Genomic DNA, 22,999 nt, shown 5'->3' with positions numbered 1-22,999 from the left:
CTTCTATAAATATCAGCTTCCATTCAAACTGTTTTTGATGTAACTTATAGGTAATTTTTACATGCATTTTACATATTTAACTGATATTGCGCACTCACTAACAGCTTCAGTAGAAAAACCTGTTCAACTTCTTGCTAATGCAAATCTACAGAAAAGCCAAACACCTGCCAAAAATTTAGTGCACTCGTAGAGATAGGCGAGATGACCTGCTGAAGTTCAGAATGAGGAAGAAAGATGATATAAATTATTTGTAATATGGCACGACTGAAACTGCTGATCCACTGGGATTTTCTCACAAAGCCATCTCTAGGGTTTAGAATGAATGGTTAGAAAATAAGGAAATATCTATCAGCAGTTGTCAGAGGAGAATGTGCAGACTGCTGCAAGCTGATACGAAGGCAACAGTAACTCAAGTAGCCACTCGGCACAACCAAGGTATGCAGAAAAGCGTCTCTGAATATTTGACTTGTTGACCCTTGAAGCACATGGGCTACAGCGGCAGAAGACCACACCGGGTTTCACTCCTGTCGGAACAGGAAACTAAGGATAAATTTGTGTAAAAAAAATTGGTCAGTAGAAGATTGGGAAAATGTTGCCTGGTCTTTGTGATGCATTCAGGGGTCAGAACTGGGTTTAAACAACATGAAAGCGTGGATCCACCATGCCTTGTATCAAAGGTCCAGGCTGCTGCTAGTGGTGTAATGATGTGGGGGATAATTTCTTGGTACACTTTCTGAGCATTGTTTAAACAGCACATCCTACCCAAGTATCATTGCTGACCACGTCCCTCTACGACCACAGTGTACCCATCGTCTTGTGTTGGCTTCCAGCAGGATAACACACCATGTACAAAGCTCATATCATAAACTGCCTTCTTGAACATGACAATGAGTTTACTGTCCTCGAATCGCTCCCATAGTCACTAGATCTCAATGCAACAGAGCAGCTTTGGGATAGTGAAGCAGCAGATTCACAGCTACAGTGTGACAACATGAGGTCAACGTGGACCAAAATGTCTGAGGAATCTTTCCAGTACCTTGTTGAATATATGCTATGAAGAATATGAAGGCAAAAAGGGGTCGTAACCTAGTAGCAGCAAGTTGTACCTCTAAAAAGAGCTCGAGTGGGCCTACTGGTTTCACAGTTTGCCAGTATCGACGTGATTATTAACTGGTGTAAAACTCAAGCATTTGTCAACAACGGGTTTTATTATTCAAATTGTAACTGCAACAGGCATGTATCAAAAAGGTCAATACAGCAAAGCCTTTACAAAATCTGGCTTGACACTGAAGTCTTCCCAAAAAATGGCTGTCGCAACAAATTGTAAACAGTTTTTGTCAACAGTCTTACAGCACTTAACAGCAAAATACAAATCAGCTAAAGTAAGAAAAAAAGCACCTGTTATCTTTCAAAATGTATAAACACAAACACAACTTGTGGCACTATACAGAATCAAAGTAGACAAACCAAACACGAAGAAATGGAATGTTCAAATTCACTCGACAATTTTGTTTCCGCACAAAAGAAGAAGAAAAGAAAAGATAGCTGGAGTTGTTCCTCGCAACAAAAAGGCAAAGGGATCGGACAGTGCATCAAAAGACAAGCACGCCATGCAGTTGATGGGAACAGGAGTTGGTTTGGTCACTTAGCATAGTTTGTGCATAGTTGTAAGGCATCAGTCGAGCAGTCCTTTAGGTTTCATGTGGCTGTGAGACATTCTGAGGAGAGGGAGACTCCTTAGTTAGATCCTAACCACCCAATAATAATAATAATAATAAAAACTTGCATTATCCTCCTCCCCTTTTACAAAAAAGAAATAAATTTTTAAAACAAAAAAAAACAAAAAAACGTCTGCAAACCCTGAGCAAGTCGAGTTGCGTGGAGTTGACTTCCAGGTGAGATGCATGTGCGGTGACTAACCACCCTCCAGTCTGGCAGGGAAGGTTCCCACGCACCCTCACCCCACTGCCCCAAGTTTAACCAGGACTGGATGATGTGGAAACATCAGAAAGAGACTATTTCCTATAATACCTTCACAGGATGTCTTGGAAACAAAGCTGCTCATCGAACGCCGCTGTTATTCGGGAGTGCAGGAACACATGGTAGAACAGGTGGAGTCATTTATGGCATCTGGTGTGTCTGAATAAGGTTCTGCTCATGGCTTTGACAGGGGGTGGGGGGTGGGGGTAACAGTTCAAAATGAGTGGTTTCTTCACATCTGTGCTTCGAAGGCAAATGTGGGGCCGACGTGATTCGTTTCAGTTCGACGGAAAGATACAAAACAAACAAGACGCGTAAACAGTCTTCGTAGAGGCAGCAAAAGGACTGGGCTTGTCACATTTTTTTTTTTCTGTTGTTTTTTTTTTTACATGAGGAAGAATCTTCAATACCAATGCAACAACGGCATTACTCCAAAGTCTTAGAAAGGTCTGAACACTCCAGTTGTCTCAGTCAATACAGTTCAGATCATTCTTCAAATCTTTGTTTTCAAATGGCACTTAAAAAAATACCAGAAAAAAGGTCTTCTTCAGTTCTTATACTGCTTTCCCCTTAAAGTTCACAAACTTCAAAAAAAAAAAAAAAAAAAAAAAAAGGTGGTGCGTTCAGTCAGTAATGCCAAAACTACAGAGGACAAATAAATAAAGCAAATAAAAAGAAAAAATACAGCAGTAGCCAAATGAGGTATCTATGTATTGCTCTATGCCAAAAAAAAGAGGAATTAAAATTAAATAAATTAAGTAAAATCAGTGGTTTATCAAGATGGGAGGCCAAAGCAACAAAACATAAACTAGGTGTTCGGAACGGGTGGGGCAGCGGCGTGGCCGCAAACCGCTGGGTGCCCCACCCGACCCCCTCAGTGTATTGTGAGGCCCTGAGGCCCCCAGGGGTCACGAGGTTGAGGTGAAATGGCACAGAAGGAGTGTGTCAGGATTCTCTGCTTCCCTGAGGTATTTCTTTGGAGCTGGTTCCTCCTGCAGTCGTAGCTGTGCTGCCGTCACTCGGCGCGGTGGCAGCGTCTCCTGTGTCTGCGCAGGCCGTGCTGGGCTCTGCCTCCTCGGAGACCGGAGCCGGCTCCTGCTGTAAGCCTCCCCAGCTGGCTTTGTTTAGCCCCATGTGACCCAGCATGGTCTGGGACAGACGTGTGTCACAGAAACGGGCCCACTCTGCAAACAGCGGCTCAGCCACATATGTCATAAAGCCTGAGGGAGGAGAAAGGGTGGCAGATGCTGATTAGGACGAGTATTTGCATTACACGCAAGCCATTGATAACGGGGGAATAAAAACAGAGCCAAAATCCTTGCCTATTTGAATGTTGCCGACTGTGTTCATCTCTCTGTCGCAAAGTGGGCTGACTTCAAGTTTGTGCTTCTTCTCAATGTCTCCTGCAAGAGTGTAACAAAGACTTTAATAAACAAGAAGAAAGAAAGGACCTCCAATCTGGAGAAGAAAGAGCAAAACAAATAAGGGAAAAATATGGACAGATAACCTTGTTGGAAGAACTCCTCTGTCACTTTCTCACTCCACTGTTTGCTCAGCTCCCATGGTCTGCAGGGGTTACAGATATCTGCACACTTCAGGGCCATCTGCATTGGAAAAGCAAAGATAAATATGAACCTGCTGTTTGCTGAGATGCAGGAGCTTTTTTTTAAACCAACACTGACCTGCAGGACGAAATGACGATGGCTGGCGGTGCTCATGCACAGGTTCTCCTGGTCCAGGTGCAAGCGAAACCTGGACAGGTAGTCATTCTGCCTGCTGATGTCCGTGGCCAAGATTAAGGAACCCAAATCCCTCTCCATGTTCAGCCTGAGGTATTACAAAGCATGTTTGTTTAAGAAAACACATTTTAAAGCAAAGAGCAGTCTTATGAAAGAACTCCGTTTCTGCACAGCCTTGTAAGTGGCACAGTTTGAGTTCTCTTTGTGTTTCTCAGTGTCAGACTGACCTGTCCTCAGCAGGCAAATGGGAGAACAGCCCAGTCTCTCTGAGCAGACCCACTGCTGACTTCCAGTGGTGGTTTTCCAGAACTGAGGTATTCTAGGTGAGAAATTGTGTGTGCACGTTAATTTAATACATCGTACAACATCCTTCACTGAAGTCTTCTAATAAGTTAGGCAGGCTAAAGAGTGACTGCTTTGTTGCCTTACTCTATAGAGTGTGGCAAGATAGTGGTCAGTCTTGATGAGGAAAGGCTGGTTGACCCCAGGATGGTCCAGGTCATGGGTGGCAGCTGCTAAGAGTCCCAGTAAGATGTCTTTGGAGGTCAGAGACTTGGCAAGCTGCACAAAAAATAATGCAAGAAGGGTTTAAAATACAAGAATGCCTTCTCCGAAGAACTCTCAGCTCTGCAAATAGCATACTTTTATTCAAAATCTGTCTGTAAGAGCACTTATTTGGATGCATTATCAAACGCACATCTTAATGGTAGCATTCACTGGTTAGACTGAAAGAAGCTGATGAGGAAAGCCTGTACTGTGAGTTGAATACTGTTGAAGCAAGAAACCTTGGCTATGCAAGATTTTTTTTTTAAGAAGACCTTGTTGTGGCTAGCAAAGGACTGGGTGAGAGTTAGCTACTTAAACCCAAAAGAGCTCAAGTGTTTTGTCTCACCATGGGCTCTCGCAGGTAGCAGTACATGGCCTGTGTGACATCTGCAGCATGGACAGCGTTGTGGTACGGGTTGTCACTGTGGTAGTCCTCCTGAACCATGACCAAAAACCTCCAGAGTTTGACCATGTCCAGCTGGAAGAGCTCCACCAGCCCATACTGGTTCAGCAGGTGGAAAGTCAGGGTGATCAGGCTGTTTCCTGAGCAAGAAATCAAATCAGAATGATCACTCTGCATTCATCCCTTAAGTTCACCTATAAAAGCTGCAACTGAACGCTGCTGAACTCAACAATAATCACTTCTATTGCCAGTCTTTTTTTATGGATGCATCCATCTTTCCTAATTCTGCCTCCACTACACCACCTCCTCCTTCTCGGTCTAATTTTTAATAGTTGTGATTCTCACCACTGCAATCCTTAACTCCTGCTTTTGAAGTTTAACTCGGGTCAAGTCAGAGACGGGTCAAGAACATGTCTTAAAGCTGTTTTGATGATTGGATTGAGGTTACCTCAATTATACAGTGCAGGATGTGCAATTATATACATGATAAGATTCCTTTTCATCCTCATTACGAGAGTCGCACTTAGTGGTTCAAAAATAAGAGAATGTAGAAAAAACGAATTACTTTTGTTTACCACTGACTTCCTGAACTCCACTGCTGCAGTCTGGCTTTCACACAGACCAGCTGCCCCCCCCAAAAAAAGGAGTATGATGAGAATACAAAGCACAATCTCTGAGGCTCCTTTCACACGTCAGCTTAAGAGAGTTGGAATATTTTCCCCCGTTATCCTTTCTCGCATGTCGTACACAGCAGGAAATTGTCTGCTTCAGACATGCTCTCACTACAGGAAGTACTCCTGGTGGTTTGAGCGAGGGATCTTACTGGACGCAGAGGGGAGGAGGCAGCGCACAATACGCCAGAGTATTAGCTGCGCTATTTGCACACTGGTGCAATCAGACATCACATGGACACTGTACTATGCAGCACGCAGATGAAAAGACCTGCTAATGGAGAAATGACTGACATTTCTCCCACGCACCACTGCCGAGTGCTGGAGTATGGACAGCGCACCAGTCTGTGAGGTTTAGAGAAATTTAGGGCTACAGTGCATGTGTGAAAACAGCTTATGGAAAAATATTCTTGAGGATTTTAGAGGTTACAGGAGTACACACAGAAAGGAGGAGGGGCTAATTCAGAAGAGTATGCACTTCTATCCTATTACACAGATAAATAAATATAGGGCCTCCACACCAATACACTTAAAATAATTTGAGTTTAGTTTAATACAAATCTAAATAATACAGCACTGTATATTCATTTTCTGTCAAGCCTGGGCTTTGCTTAGACATAAAACAGCTGATGTATATTTAAAGTAAAACAGTGACATAGCTGCAGAGCTAATCCTAAAACTGTGCCAGGTATCAGATAGATGGCACCAGCGCCAACACTTTAAATCTCAACCAGAGGTCAGGATTCACCAGTCAGTGTGCACGACAATCAGCCACAACATTAAAACCGCCGACAGGTGGAGTGAATATTGATCATTTTGTTACAACACCTTTAGTGCTCTCATTCATGCGGGTGTTACTTTGATAAATGCCACTCGTGAAACATTGTTTCAGAGTCAGAACACGCACACCTTTTCTTCTTTTTACTTGGTCCCTTTAAGGATAGCCACTGAGGATCATCTGCCTCCATCTTACTCTATCCATATCTATCCTCATGTGTCACACCAAACCTCTGCAGGTCCTCCTTCACTGCATCTGTGGTCTCAGTCTTTTCCTCCTGCCAGGTTGCTTCTTTTTCGTCCGACTGTCACAAAATCCTTTTTCAGTATATCCATCATCCCTTCTATTTGCATGTCCAAACAATCTCAGACTTCCCTCTCTAACTTTGTATCCAAACTGCTCAATCTGATCTGAAATCTGCCTCATTCCCAACAGAAGCATTTTCAGCTCTGCCACCTCCTGCTCGGTCTCCTGTCTTTTTGTCATCCACCTTCACTCTAGTTCTTGGCCTCTAAAGTCACGCAAATTTTGTAATCAGACTGCAAGCGTGAGGCTCCATGTGGATGTAGAGTGGCCATTACATTGCAACAACAGCGCACGCGCGACATTGTGCCGTCTGTGTCCACAACAGAGTAAAATCTTCACTTTGCACGTCTTGTGTCCGTTCCCTGATGGCTGTTTTTGGGTCACAAGGTAGGAACTGTGGTTTTAACGTTGTGGCTGATTGATGTCAGTTAAGGCATCATGGCATTTAGAACAACGTCTCAGAAGTCCTACAGATTATATTTTACCTACCATTTGTCAACCTATCGAAGAGGAAAATGTCAAAATTCCAATTCCCGACTTTTTCCAGCATGCACTACGATAGAGAAAAGAGAGAGTTTTACGTGAGGTTTGGAAAAAATAAATTATAAAAAGAAAATGTGCACTTCTGTTTTATTGTGGTGCCAAATATTACAAATAGTCCCATACTCTAGCCTGTCCAGTGTAATCTTCATCGAGGATGTGGAGGGGTATCTGCTGGGGGACTCCTCGCAGCAGACGGGACGAATGCAGGTATCTCTGGAAGCTGAGCAGCCTGTGGACCCGCCTTTCAGGATCATAGCTGGCCGACGTGGAGCCGCAGCCCAGCCGTGCTGCGCACACAAACACACAGACGCACACGATATTTTACAAAGGATACAACATCTAAAACAGACGACAACGTTGGGGCATGTTCATTTCTAAACCTCGTTAGGCCCGGAGAATTACTTGGCTCGGACAAGCTTGGTGGGGATCTGACACCAACACAGCAATACACAAACAGTTGCTGCTGACACAGCCGCCCACTCATAAGCCTTTCGTCTGGGATCACACAGCAGACATGCTTTGTCAGTGGTCTCTCTCCCTCCCTCTCTCTCACACACGCACACACCCCACAAAAGGCACTGTGTCTGAGTAAACTGTCGCTGCAATCCAGAAACACGTCAGCGTGAGGTAGGATTAATCTTGGGTCAAAAATGTCAACAAGTACACTCAAACGTTTTCATTGAAAAATGAAAGTGGTGCTTTATCGTGCACCTGTAAGCCTCAAACAAGGTTTATAGTAAGGCACACCTCAGAGACAAGAACACAGGCGTCTTTCAGTCACGCAGGACAGGACTAGTCTGTGACTCCTACCGGGGAGGCTGGTTTTTTTAGTCAAGATGCTCGGGCTGTACTCACTGTGAAGCGTTCGGAAGTCGATGCACAGGTACGGGTGGGAGCTTCTACGTTCCGGTTCAAATCCAACCTGACTTCTCACTCTCACATCTCCTAGAAGAAATCAACACTTATTTCCTCAAGATTCATACAGCGTGAAAAGAAGTCCAGAAGTGCATCCAATTAGTAATCTTTTGGCGCTATATCCTGGAGTTTATCTTGCTTTAGTGACACAAAGATGGGCTTTACCACATGACAATGTAGTAAATCTTCTTTCATTTGGATTTTTAAGAAGCTGAAACTTACTCTGGTTTTCTGGCAACATCCAAAGACAGAGCAAATATTTATATCTTACTAGTTGCTATTTTTGCGATTTCTGTTATTATAAACTGTTATTTCTCCCCGTGTTTCTTGCTACCTGCCCTTTTTAGTAGCTTGTGCTTAAATTGCTTTAATGTCAAACACTTTTACTTCACTGTCATAGCCTCATAGCACTGAATCCTAACAAAATAATCAACAAAATCTTTCAAATTTGCTTTTTTCTAGAAAACCTACAGAAAACCATTTATTATACCTCAGAGTGTTGACAGAAAACCTACCCCACCCCCTCCCCAATCATGTCTCAGCTTTTCTAAACAAGGAAATAATCCTTCTTATGTGAAGCTTTGGAACTAAATCATGACGTGTGACAGGACGCTGTGGTAAAACCCATCATCTCTGTACTCCCCAGCAAGCTAAAACAAGCAAGAGATTGTGGAAAATACTATTTGACCAAGACCCAGTGTGGACTATCCATGTGCGGGCACAGTCACACACAAGCACACACTCCCATGTTCCAGAAGAGGAAACTCAACGGACAGACAAGTCAAACAGCTGAGCATGCAATGCCATGTCTGCTCTACTATTAGTACTCCGAGCCACTGAGAAGGATCTATAGCCGATCTGTGACTGGTTTTAGTAGTCAGGCAGAGAAACAGAGACAGGCTCCAAACTCAGACCTAACAGACGGCGGCCGGCCTGCTTGCTTGCTTGCTTGTAGGCTGCAGTCGAGAGCAGTGAGAGCACAGTGAGGTGACAGGATGGTGCTATGACTGATGCAGCAAATGCTAGTGTGTTGTTCCAGGCAACGCTGTATGTACAGCAAGACTCTATACTGCAGTATACTGATTAAAGGTGAGATGGTATGCTTCCAGCATAGCACTTAAATTGTGTCACGTGTGCATCAGTTTATCAACAACAACAACAAAAAAAAAAAAGCAGTCACACCAGTGTGTTCCCACAAAAACCTTGTTACTTACTTGCAAACAGCTGTTTGAATACTACACAAGTTCCTATCAAAATACCAAAAACTAAGAATTACTATTCACGGCATAGCGGCGCTAAACATTACTTTGAAAAGCTATTCATGAATGTTTAGTTTCGATTGCACAATATGAATTCTGCAAAAATAAACAAAAAAACACCACAATTCATGCACTTTTAGGCAGTCGTCATATGCCCATATGTATGCACATCTGTCACATCTGCAGATGCAAACACACGTGCTCGGGCCCAGAGCGCGTCTGTCTGCGCGAGTTTGCGTGATTAGTGCGTTTTGAGTGTCAAAGGGTCCACATCTCCCTATGGTGCATTAGTGCTGGAGCTCTGGGGTGAATGTAGGTCATGTCATTATAACTGATGAGGCAAAAGCTCTGAGTCCTGCTATTTGAAAGCACATCAGCATTAACTTGGCAGACTGAACCCAGGCCCAGGCCAGCACCCGTCTGCATTAGCGTGCCTCTCCTTACACTTAATTTAATCTGAAAATCTACACACACAGATGCTTTATGCCTGTGACATATGAGACTGCCATCATACTTAGCTAAGTAAAATGATTAAAAAGCTAAAGCTCCTTCACTCAGCTCAATGAAATGCTGTTATTATGACTAGACTAGGCAGCAGTCGACTCATGATCGTGCTGGAAAGAAACAAAGTATGACAATAATATGTTGTTTTTGGTTTTTTTCACATTTTTTTTTCACGCTGAACTGCGTCTAATACTGATAGCTCCCTGCCCGCTCACTACATTTCATAGCAGCAATCTAAAATATCCAAGAAGAATACAGACAGGATAACACTTCAAGCAATTCTACTCTTCTTCTTTGCTGCTACCTCCCAGCCAACAAGTATGATATGAGGTGCCAAAAGTTCCATGCAAGACAGCATCCTTGTTTAGTACACATACCTCAGGGGTATAACCAGCCTCTAATCGCACCATTATCCCCAGTAACCTTATTGATTACGGAGCTGAACTGGCTGCTTCCTAGATGCATTTAACTCCATCTGCCTGGCAGAGCTATGAACCTTCATCCTCACATCCATTTTCTAAGCTGCATATCCTCTTTAGGGTCACTGAGTGCGAATGGACATGCACGAATGCACGCATATGTGCACAAAAAAATAACCTCAGCCAGAGACGCTTTAGTTTATTTACAGTTAAAATAAAAACCGTATGCTCATCACATATCTGATTGAACTTTTAAGACTGAAGACTACCGACACACACACACACACACACACACACACACACACACACACACTGAACCCTATCGCGACTTGAAGATTAAAAAAGGCCAGGGATTGAAAGGATTCTGGACATGCCCTTAAATGCGCATCTCAGTGCTTTTATTTTAACAATAAGAAATGGAGACGATCACAGAGAAGGTAAACCTTCTGAGGTCTCGAAGTAGTGTGACTGTGTCTCTACTGTGTGTATGTAGAAAGAGCAGGTTAACACTTACCTAGCATACGAATATACAGCGCTGTCTGGTCAGAGCTGTCGTAGGAGATGGCCCCTCGTCTCTGAGCGGGAGAAAAAAATACAGAAGAAACGAAAAGAAAACATCAGCTACTGTTCAACCGATACAGTGCAACGCAATTACAAATACTGCCAAACAACAAAGAGGTCCCGCCTGTCCAAAACCACGTGTGAAGTATAACAGTCCCTAATCACCAATAAAGACCAGTGGTGCTCGAAACATCACTTCTTTTTATTGGTTCAATAAATAATTGTAAACCTGAGCCCTGCAGCTGTTTTCTTACTATAACAATCACAGTGCAACAACAGGCGCACCCCAAAACACTTCTTCTGAAACAGAAACATGTGCCTTATTATTATTTTTTTTTACATTTTAATGCATATGCAGGACTTGATAAGAGGAGGGTGGTGTAATGCTTCTGCTGCAGGTTCTAATCTCCAGTGTGTACTCTGTATACTCTGGTGTTATACTGATAAACATGCTCTAGCACCGTGTCATCAGCCTGATTCGGCACTGCTATCAGGCATGTGAGAAACACATGTGCTATTTGGGGACACACGCACACAAACACACACACAGACACCAATAGTATTTTTTTGATGTGTGAGGTTCTTATGCAACTTAAAGATTTGCCTCAAAGCATAGTTTGAAAATGCAGAAGTATTAAAAGTATAGATATATTTTCTAAAGTTATTTATTCTGATGTCAGCACGTGAATGCACTTTGATTTAGTAAAAGTGACTATGGTGGAATTGACAGCTTGTACAGATGTGACGGACCAGCTTGCAACAAGTCAACTTATCAGCTTAAGAGTCTAAACTCAGAGCTTCTGGCAGCTGCTTCATAAAAGACTTTTTTTGCTTTGTCTTCTTAAAAGCAGTTACAGGAAGTGTTTAGTGGCCATCTGCTAACTGTTTATTCAATAAAGTCTGAGCTAAATCTAGATTTGGACATTTAATTTAGACTTTTTATTCCATGTCAGAGTGTGCCAAGGAAAAATAAAATGATGAAAAACCTTTTCAATGCAAGACAAAAGCAGAGGGAGCATTATGCGTAAATAACATTAAACAACACTCAGTCCTTTCTAAATAGTACCCCTGTGTTAGGATTCGGTCTATGCCTTCCATAATCCAAAAAGCACACTTTAAAGCAGTGGACTAAGACAGGCCACAACCAGACTTGCACTATGATGAATAAATCTTTAACGTGCATTGAACGACGCCCATTCGTTTACTTAACCGTCATTCAGTTCAGGATGGAGCCTATCCCAGCTGTCAACGAGCAAGCATTGTGATACACCCTGAACAGGTTGCCAGTCCATCACAAGAGGCAAACAACCAATCGCACCCACATTCACACCTACAGCCAGTTCAGAATCCCCAGTTAACCAAACGTGAGTATCTTAGGACTGTGGGAGGAAGCAGGAGGACTCGGGGGAGATCCCACACAAACACAGATACCCCTCCCCATAAAATAAAAAGCACATCAGGGAACTTTATTCATATTATTGTTCCTTGCACACAGAGACAGAGAAAGAGTTTCATGAAATTTACTGAAATGCAATTTAGTAGCAATTTCAAAAGCAAAATTAACTTCACTGCACAAAACTCTTCTGGAATATCACTTTTACTGCTTACTGTAACCCACGAACATGAAATACCACGTAAATGCTGTAACTTCCTGAAATACTTCTCTCAGTCAACACTGGGTTCAGCATCACATCCAAACAAATCACAATACCATTTCCTGTAAAGTAATGCACTTGACGCATCATGTTTTAAAATATGTAAATACTTCCTCAATATTCGTCAGCAGTGCAGCAAACGGCTTTGGTACGCGGGCTGCAGATACATTTTTAATGCATTGGGGAAAAAAGAAAAGAAGAATAAACCAGGAAATAAACCATTTAGGTTATTCAGGTTTCGAGAGAGGAAGCAAATGAGTTGAAGAAACATTGAAAAATGTTCCAGCAAACCCTGTTTACTTCTTTATCCATGCATCCATCCATTCATCTTAATTGCTTATACAACTTAGGGTTGCAGGAGGTCAGCAGTCTATCCCAGGGTACACTCTGGGCTGGGATAACAATCCATTAGAGGATAAAATTTTTACTTTTATTCTCTGCACAAAAAACAAAATCCAGTCCTAACTAGTATTCCAGTGCATGAAGGCAGCTGCGACAATAGTGTTACTTGCACAGCAGTAGCTGTAGCAGGCACGACTGCCGTAACTACATATTTGCTCTGTTGACAGACAGCTGCCCAAGGCTACAGTAAGGTGCTGGCTCACCTCTCTGTGCACTTTACACATCCTGGCCCCCCTCCAGGTCAACTCTTCACTCACCCTAATGTGGCTACCCTTGTCTAGAGTTACCCCTTTCACAGAGATCCTGCATAACTGGAAGATTACCTCACTGATTGACTCGGTGCCAGACTTACAGCTCTCTACTAGGACAAACTGTTTTTAAAAGGAAGATGTTTTGGTCCACTGACAACCAACCTGTTCACTGTATACAACTCTAAAGAACAAAAGGGCCTTACTGGATCCTTAACCCTCCAGGTTAACACAGGGCACCCTTCACTCAAAGCACTCTAATGAAAAGAGAGCATATTTTTATATAAAGGAAAGTTATAGTAAAAATAGATTTTAAAAGGCAAAACTAGGAAGCTCTGTATTATGGTCCACAACTACAGAGTACAGCAATGGGCTTGATAAATATGTCTAATCTGTGGCCATTTAACGACAGCCGGCAGGTCACACCAAACACAAACGCATGCAAAAACACAAATGCTCTGGCTTGTACACTCATTACCTCATATAATTAGGATTACTGTGAATCTTTCACACACACAGATATACACCTAACAATGTCTGTACTCTAAGCTCATGACAGCCACCAATCCAAAGCTAATATTTTACTGCCTAGCAAACAGCTTGACTCAGGGTGGGTAATGTGCAAAGCTGTATTTTAGTGTCAACAGGCCTCTGTGTTTACACATGGTGCAGTGTTTAGTGTGAGCATTATAGATTGTGGGTATGTTATCCACGGAGCTTGTGTGTGTGTAAGATGGGGGTTGGAATAGGCTGCAACACGTGTGGGAACTGTATAATGCTGGCTAAGATTGGGTATGAAGAGTGACCAGCCCTGCTAACACAGCTAGCACCAACAAAACCTTTTGCCTGGCCACACACACACACACACACACACACACACACACACACACACACACACACACAGCAGCCAGTTGGCACTTACTGCCATGACCTCCCTTGTACAACAAGTTGGCAAGAGCTGCACTTTGTGTATATCACATTCTCACTGTGAACAGAAGGGAAAGTCAAATTTTACCCTTGAAATGGCCAGCCCACAACACACCCACACACAGAGACACACACACCCTCACATACCCTTGACACGCCTTGCTGCACCAACACACAAAGCCAGACAACCATGGGCCTGTCATGGTCCAACAAGAAGTTAAGTCACTTTTTTAAGCTTTGCGCTTCTGGCATTTATGCTTCACAGCTGTGACTGAGATAAGAAGACAGATGCAAGATATCAACTGAAGAACTTGAGCTAAATGTCACATGCACACTTAATTTATTAAACTACTATTAGATTACTATGACCTGGATGACTGAGAACCTACACAGATTTATTAAAGTTTAAAGAACAGTGTTTATTCACTTTAATTAACTACAAAATTGAAATTACAACATATAAAAAGACATCCAGCACTGAGCTTCTTTTTTTTTAAATTGGTAATTAAAGTTTTGTTTTATTTCTTACGGTAGTTTGAGGGTTTTTTAGGGCTTTAGAGACTGAAAAAGCATTAGTGCACATTATGCAAACTATATGGTGCACACAAGAAAAACAAGAGGTCTTGATTTTCTTGCACATAACAATACAAGCCTTAGAGTGGCAGGTAGATACTAGTAAATGCCCTTTTTCATGTCATGACCAAAACTTGCTTGATTTGTTTCCCAATGACTTTAATACAGTTAAAGTTACTCCAAGCTGCTTCGAGCTGTCCTCCAAGAAACTGCAGCTTTACAAACTCTGACTTCACTCTGGAGCAGTGCCAGTTTGCATTTGACCAACAGCCTCAGGGATGAAACAAGGCAGAGCCCAGATTAAACTTTCTTGCAAGTTTCTGTTCCTCTTTAGCATTTTCTTTAAACATTAGGTTAAAGCAAAACAGGGGTGTGATGGGTGAAACGTGACTCACTGGGCTGGAAAGCCATGAAGTCACCATCCAGCCATTTCTGGTGTGTTCAAGATAGTTTTACACAACACTTTTGTACTCTCTCCTGATCACCCCGAGCATTATAGCTACCAAAAACCAGAGATACGTGTGTACAGGATATGCTAATCTTGCCATCTAGATTTTCTAATAACTTGTAATAACTGCAAATGGAGTGAGTAAACACAGTGTGAAGTTGTTAGCTTTGCATAAGGAGGCAAAATGAGGACAGTTACAAGTCCAGATGGCATGTGAGTGAGCAAACATTTACGTTAACAAATCACCACACAAACAACAGGGCTGGCCACACCTTCGGTATATAGACATCTAGTTTAAAGACTAGCTGGCACATGTCAATCACAGAGCCCCTATGAAACAAAACAAATCATTATATTTTAACAGCAAAAAATGAACCCCCTTCTACCCAGTTCCCACTTGCTGTTAAAGAACCTGTAAGTAATGACAGTTGCTCAGGTCCCCAGGCTACTCTTGCCCAAAAACACTGAGGAATGAGAACATGGAAAGTTACGCAAGTCTGCATGTCAAAAGGTAGATTTCATCAGCTAGTATCAGTATTTGGTATCAACGTGGCTGGTTGTTACAGAAGTACATATCACTTCGATCACTGGTCACTTCGTTAGGTTCACTTGCTCAACTACTCAGTAACATAAGTATCTCTTTAGCCAATCACATGGCAGCTACACAGTGCAATCAGGAATGCAGACATGGTTAAGATGACCTGGTGTAGTTCAAACTGAGAATCAGAATGGGGTAAAGGGTGATGTGAGTGACTTTGAACTAGGCTTTTTTTATTTTTTCATAAACTGCTGAATTACTGGGAATTTGGTGTAAACAACATGTAAGCATGGATGCGTCCCAGCTGACGTCAATGGTCCAAGCTGGTGGTGATGCTCTATAACGGTGTGGGGATATTTTCTTAGCACATGTTGGGCCTCAACTGAGAATTGTTTTTGCTGATCATGTCCATCCTGTTATGACCACAGCGTAGTGTTCTCGAACATGACAACAGGTTCACAACAGCCTCCACTGTCACCTGATCTCAATCAGATAGAGCACCTTTGGCATGTGGTGGAATGGGACATTCCACCACAGCGCCTCGCTGTATCAATGTGTCGAGCCAGCTTTAAAGGCAAAAAGGGTCTAGCCCAGTACTAGCAAGATGTAACTAATAAAGTGTCAGATGAGTATATATAGAGATATTTACCAGTTAAAAAACTAAGCAAAACAAAAGAGAAAATAAAGGAAAAACAAACTCTACAATGCCTTTTGCAGAAATATTTTCGGTAACTTTTAGGTCAATTTATCAATTTTTATACCAAAGGGATCGGTATCTCCACTCCATTCCATCAAAACACTAGCTGAGGGAATATTTTTCGGAAGAGTCATCCCTCCATTGACTAAAGAGACTTGGGACATCGTAGCAAGGATGCACCAAAGCCGTTCTTGAGGCACATGTGAGCCTAACATCTTACTAACACGCATGTTGGTTTTTCCCTTTAATTTGCACCAAATCTTCTGAATTATACACTTTATTAAAACTTAAATGAGTAACAATGACTCATTCTGAAGGTTTTTTCAATTTACTTCAACATAGCTTTAAAAATTTAACAAAACTTCTATTGCTTTCAGTGCCTTTAAATGAGTTGCAGTCTGTTGGTTTTTGATTGTAGCAGTCTGAGAACAAGCTAGCTTTAGTTCTGTTTGGCGTTTTAACCACTAGGCCTAACAGCGCAACCATTGTTCTCCCTGCAATTCCATCTAAGCTCGTTTACATACAGCTCTGTTTTTTTATCTCGGCTTAGCGCCACTGCCTTGGGGCACAACACTCAGGTTTCTGAGGTCAGGACCTAATGTGAAAACTCCTCACTATGTGGCTGACCCCCAGGGCTTCGTTGTTTGTCATTTTCTCACCCGTATAGTTAAACAGACACAAACAAATATCAGAAAACATGCAGTATGATTAATGCATGCAGAATTAACCCAAAAACACTCATTTCAAAACACTCAGAAATTCAAAATCATTGCTCAAAAAGCACTTTCACCAGAGCACCGTGAAAGAGCAGATACAGATGCCTGATGCCCTTTCAATGGCACAATCGAATGAAACATTCTCACACTTCCTGATTTGAAACACAGGCCTAAAACTGGCTTTTACTAGGTTATAAAGATCTTAGAATTTGACTTAAACTGAGGACCTGCCTATTCCAGTAAGCAAGTCAGCTGGGGCCAAGCAAATGAGGAAGCCAGCAGTATTCCAATAAACTGACATATCAAAAAACAAAGCAGTGCACACATAAACCCTACACACACACACACACACACACACACACACACACATATATATGTAAATACTCGAGATAAAAAGCAGGTGGACGGGTTTTTCATAAACCAAAAGCTTCCTTCTGACTTATGGCCTCTTGCAGCGCTCTGCTGTGTGGGACGCCAAATTCCAGAAACTGAGTGCTAACCTATAAACAAAAGCAGATCTGGAGTGTGTGTGCGCATGTGTGTATAATATATATTTTAGCCACTACATACACTAAAACCCTGGATAGAGTCTACCTGCTGGAAGAGTGTTTTATGAGTACTGTGTCCACTGTTAGTTTTTGCAGCTGCAGTTAGTTTTTGCGAGACGCCCGCTGCTTTGGAGGAGAGGCCTGGGGTGAATTGGCCTGATATCTTGGCCAGCAAATGATGACGAGTGTAGCAGTGAGCAGTGTTACAAGGCGGCCTGCCTGTCAAGCAGTCATATATCCACAATCAGTGATTTTTTATTGTTATTTAACTTTTAACTAGTCGCCAAGTGTGTCATAAATTCTTTTTTTTTTTTTTTTTTTTTTTTTTAACACCGAGTGCTTAAAAGGGCCTTATATACACACATACTGTAAGTCTACGCTGCACAGGAATTTCATTCATCTCAAACATCATCCCCAGGCTCTAATTGCCTCTCGGGGCCAACTTCATGCCCCGTCCCTCCTTAGAGCCTTCTGAGGAAAACAAACGAAACCCAGGTCACCAACCAGCGCGATCTGTCTGAGGTTTGAAACCAGTAGCACTGAGAAATAGACTCCCTTCCTGTATAGGCTCATACGTCAATAAAGCCACAGTAAATAAGAATAAAAATCAAGCAGCGCTGATGTTGTGGCTGTCGAAGTGCGTAGCCACACTCTCGTGGCCGACAGCACTCGACGCTGCAGCACAAAAACAGATCAGTCACGTGATAAGAGGGGGCCCCTTGCAGAGACAGGGAGGCAAACAGAAAGGGTGAGGAGCGTGTATGGTTGAATGAAGACAGGGTGCAATATTTGGCTCCTCTTTATTAATCAGCGGGTTAATAAACACCCGCAATCCCCCGCCTTCTTATCGGCAAGCAGCACAGTGCATTCCAGCTCAACTGTGTGAATTCAGCGTGAAAAGTTTTGGCGGCGCAGGGGTTAAATGTTTTTGTGAAAGGTTGTGAAACACCAGGCTCAGAGTCTGAACGGCTCCTTCAGCATTCTTACCACATCCTGAAACGACGTCAATCTGATGGCACTGCACAGGAGGAAAAAAAAAAACAAACAAAAAAAACCTTATCGGTTCAGTTAAAATCAACAAAGTAACTCCCACAAAAAAAAAAAAAAAAAAAAAAGCACGGCACTGTATTCCCTTATCGACCTCTCCACAGAAACACCCACAGCAGCAATGAAACAAGCAGTGCCAGCCTCCACCCTTATGCACGGGCTTCTCATCATCATCATCATCATCTCCTCTTGTGCGTAAACATCTCAAATGAGGAGCCAATCTCGGGTCAGCAGCCACTACAGCACTGATGATATCTCTCACTGTGATATGACGAACTGATAGCAGATCAGTTCTCCCAGTCTAAAGCTGCGTTCCTCCCTTTATCACCAAAAATCATCGCACTGCTCAGGCTTCATCAATACTCCGTATTTGTTTATTGACCCCCTTTTATCTCTGCAGGATCTTTCTTTCTGAAAGTTTAAAGCCTTATCGCAACCGTGTGACCGTGCGTTACTGGCAGCAGCTCACGACAGCCAAACAAAAAGATGAGAAACTCTCGTTCCCACCCTGTGCATCATCTCTTAATATGAGATGTATGTAATAACACAAGTAACATACTGTCAAGCTGTGTGCAAATGCATTTGTGCTTTGTAGTTTAGATGAGAACCACATGACTCTTTGCAGCGTCCTCCTCTTGGTCCTTTCATTTTGCATCAACCTAATCTGACTTATTCGTGTCTTTGGTTCTCTCTTTTTCCAAGAGAAGCCAATGCGACGCCATATTCCAGGAAAATTCTAATTCATCTTTCACCCCACTTTTGGGATTTGATCAACTTACAACACCCATTGTGCTAAAGACAATGGAGGCATTGTAATGGATAAATGGGCCCCGTTTATTTAATGCCGTTGCTGTTTTCAACGCCTCTTCAACGGCATATTTACACCCAATCATAACAATTCCACAGTCACAGAGTGACATATTCTTCAGAGACTCCGACCCTACTCTTTCGTCCACTGTTTACGAGAGGAAATGTCTTCATCGGCGAGGGAAGGGGAGGGGTGCATCGGAGAAAGAAAAAGAGGGAGCTTGTGAGCGAGCGGAACAAGATAGCCAGAGAAAAGAAAAGGGACTGAGACTTCGACCATCTGTGAGCCTGGCAGCAAGCCAAACCACTGCCCACAGAGCTGAGGCCCATGCCTAACTGCCTCTTTCTGCAATGGTAGTCCAGCCCCGCTTCCACAAACAACAGGCCTGTGGAACCACACACAAAAACACAGCAGCCACCAAGGACAAATGCACCCTTATGGTCATAAATAGGGCCCAAAAAACAATATTTGTAGAAGTGTAATTGCTTGGTGACAAAGGCTGAGTGACACTGCCGTATGCAAGCAGGTTCACCAATTCTGCCGATGTTCACAAGGGATAAAGACAAATGACTACAACGTAGGCTGGTCTCAATGTTGTCTGCAGTGTTTGTAAGCCTTCTCCAGTCCAGTTTCATGGGAAATGATTTTAACACTAAACAGTGCACTTTTTATGACAAAGAAGCAAAGGCTGTGAAGGCAGACCGGCCGAACTGAGAGATCAACGTGAGCAGGAGACAGAACGGCTTCACGGATTCTGTTTGTACATAAAAGGAACAATGCAGCATTATACTTATATTGATTTCCTTATAAGGATTTAGGATTTCCCCCAAGGAATCCTCCTTTGGACTATGGTCCAGAAACCACCATTGTGCAAGGACAGTTTGAGGATGTTGAATTGGTTTTATGAAAAGCCTCCTGACTGACTCAGAGAGAGATGTTTGCACAGTGTGTTCAGAGAGTGTTATTGAGTGACCACATGGTCCAGCCAACTTATCCAAGATTGCATGATATTGGTCACCAAAGGACAAACACTAATGACCCAGTGAGAAAAAAAAAGAAAAAGAGTGCTGACAACAGGCCTATGAATCGGTCTTTGAAGGGGCTGCCTGTGAGGATGGATGTAGGCTCAAAGCAGAGACACACATGGGTGGATATGTGGAGCAGGGTCCTGTACAAAGAACTAATGGATGGCCCATTGAAGAGGACGCTCACGTAGTCATAGACAGTTGCTTAATGCTCAGTTAATGGGCTGAGAGGTGCCGTGCAACACCGTGGGAGTTTCTGTTCACAAGCAACTAGCAGGATGTGACCCCAACGGCACGAGAATACACCCCGCTGCTACTTTTGTCAAGAAACACTGAATCAATAGTAACGATGCTTCCCTTTTTAAAAGGAGCGACACCGTGGAGAAGGGACTTCATTGACTGGTGACATGACGTGCAGCTTTTTGTTGTGAGCTGGCATCGCAGGCACATGCCTTGATTAAACTAGTGCGCTGGACAAAGGCCAAAGAGATGGTACCATTACCTCAGACACGTGCTCAAATGTGGTTCAGCGATTGGCTAATGTATTCAAAATGCACTGTGCTGCCTGCCAGTGTCTGTGTGTACATGGCAGTCAAGCAGAACATGACCCCTGCTGCCACACACACACACACACACACACACACACACACACACACACACACACACACACACACACACACACACACACACACACACACAGGCTGTTTTGAGAAGCAAGAGGAATAAACAAAGGTAGGCTCACCAGAGGGACATTTTCAAGAATTCAACACTCTGAGAAAGTAGGAAGTTCAAGCATGACTCAATGATTTAAGCTCTCCTCCCAGCATGTTAACATAAATAACTGTGTGGCACGTTCCCTCTGACTCCCAGGAGTGAGCTGGTACACCTCAGCATCATGGTTCTGAGGAAGGCTACAAAGTTTAAACTGAAGAGGCCTTTATCAGGGGGAAACATACACAAATGTAAAGTTGGCTTTGGGTGATGACTTGGTGTGTGTCTTAGGCTCTTGAAGATAAGAATATACAGTATGCCTCTGGTGGAGAGCTCTCGCAGTGTGTGTGTGTGTGTGTGTGTGTGTGTGTGTGTGTGTGTGTGTGTGTGTGAGAGAGAGAGAAATGGGGCCTAAATATCCAGCAACCACCTGCAAGATTCCTGTGGATTATTTATATGGTTTCTGAAAATGATGTGGGTTTTAAGACGCATGTGCCCCCCCCTCCCCAAAAAAAATAAATAAAAATAAAATAAAATAAAATAATCGAGCCCACTGTGATCAGATGATAGGAAATGATACGTGTTTTACCTGTGACAGCTGTCTTGGATCAGGAGCCCCGAAGAGAGAAGAGCTGGAGCTGAAACTAATGGCTCCCCTTCGGCTGAGGACATGCTTGGGAACCGGCCTGTCTAGAGGCAAAACCGGCAGCTGATAACATACTTCCATTGAATAGTCAGGGCTGAATCCGGATCAAAAATATAGGAAAAAAAATGAAATATTTAATGGGAAAAAAGACAGCAGATGCAATGCGGAAAAAAAGCAGATGAGTGATTAACTAGAAAATCTGCCGGGGCAAGAAATAAAAGAAAAAGAAAAAAAAATCTTTCACTATTGTGGAAACGATCTGATATCGAGCTGCAAAGTATTTCTGTTCATCATGAGCGACTTAAAACTTGTGCAGATCGCCTTCATTGATGCTGTGTCTCATCTACCTCCAGTTTTACCCCCTTTGGTGTCATTCTGTCAGATTTAAAAAATAATGATAACAGTAATAAATCATGCTGCTGTTGCATTTGCCACTTTCCTTCTCATTTTACTCAAATCCGGGCCCACGGACGACGAGACCTTCTTGCCATTTTCTGGGTCTTTATGAAATTGCTTCCTCATTTTCAAAGCAGAAAAAACCGCCCGCTCGCTCGGCTTTCGTGGCGCTCGCAGATCCGCATATCACGTATCCCGGCGTGTAAACAAAAGGCACGACCACTTCCAAAAAATGTCATCAACATATCATGTTGTATGCTACGCCGGCGGACGAAGTGAGGCAGCTCCAGGATGTGAGAGCTCGTCGGTCGTTGGCCCGGAGGACGAGGAGGAGGAGGAGGAGAAGGAGGAAGGGGGGAGGCTTTCTCTCATTCACACTTTATACCGCCGGCGAGATTTTATCAACACGTAGGGCTTCTCCGTCTTTTTATCTGGAGCTGCATGATGAAGGAGCAATTGTCTAAATTCGCCGCTGACCGTAAAGCACTAAGTGTCTGGCTCAGAGAGGGGAACCCCGATGCTCATTTCACTCACTGCGACTCCGCTGGGTGTAAAGGAAACGTAGCGACGCGCACTGCAAATCTGGCAACCCTCTCAAAAAATAATAATAATAAAAAACAAAAAAAATTAATACCCTACGCGGCGGTTTTTTTTCACTACGACTACCTACCTATCGTCCTACACATTAGCCTACTTTACGCTTTAAGAGCGCACACCACCTGCCAGAGATGGTGCTGTTGGAGCGAGCAGAGGGGAAAAAAACCGCCCTTGTTTTAGCTCGACCAATGGTGTGAAAGCAGCTGCTCCAAGCTACACGTCGATTGGACAGTGACGCTTAGACGGTATAGAAGGACAGCTATGATTAGCTGTGAGGCCAGGGCAATCCCAAGACCTATATGAGCAGTCGTTTGCAGACGGCGTGGACTTTCTCAAGGGTATTCCTCCACAACGGGGCTTGCCCTGCAGCGGTCGACATCATTGCCTGTGATT

General features: G+C 43.2%; 1 protein-coding gene across 4 annotated transcripts; it reads right to left on the bottom strand.

The window, feature by feature from the left end:
* Positions 1 to 1,189: 1,189 nt before the first annotated feature.
* pde7a (phosphodiesterase 7A) lies at positions 1,190 to 22,730 on the bottom strand. 4 transcript variants are annotated; one of them, XM_086306199.1, is made up of 13 exons: positions 21,557 to 22,730; positions 10,578 to 10,638; positions 9,096 to 9,128; positions 7,822 to 7,911; positions 7,090 to 7,253; positions 6,913 to 6,976; positions 4,612 to 4,808; positions 4,149 to 4,280; positions 3,947 to 4,038; positions 3,663 to 3,807; positions 3,488 to 3,584; positions 3,303 to 3,383; positions 1,190 to 3,200 (listed from the first exon to the last, which is right to left on the bottom strand). In XM_086306199.1, the coding sequence occupies exons 1-13, from the start codon at positions 21,692 to 21,694 to the stop codon at positions 2,926 to 2,928; spliced, it is 1,569 nt and encodes a 522-aa protein (XP_086162325.1). In that variant the 5' UTR covers positions 21,695 to 22,730; the 3' UTR covers positions 1,190 to 2,925. The 4 variants fall into 4 exon arrangements, with proteins under 4 accessions (XP_086162325.1, XP_086162326.1, XP_086162327.1 ...); XM_086306200.1 differs by lacking the exon at positions 9,096 to 9,128; XM_086306201.1 differs by lacking the exon at positions 9,096 to 9,128 and having other exon boundaries at positions 7,822 to 7,908.
* Positions 22,731 to 22,999: the final 269 nt, after the last annotated feature.

The sequence above is a fragment of the Aulonocara sp. 'chitande type north' Nkhata Bay genome, linkage group LG9 (assembly GCF_057382095.1).
Source record: "Aulonocara sp. 'chitande type north' Nkhata Bay isolate Kocher_YH1m ecotype deep benthic linkage group LG9, A_spYH_male_GT1.1, whole genome shotgun sequence".
Lineage (NCBI taxonomy): Eukaryota > Metazoa > Chordata > Actinopteri > Cichliformes > Cichlidae > Aulonocara > Aulonocara sp. 'chitande type north' Nkhata Bay.
The sequence above is the reverse complement of the archived record's forward strand: the minus strand, read 5'-3'. Positions and strand labels throughout refer to the sequence as shown.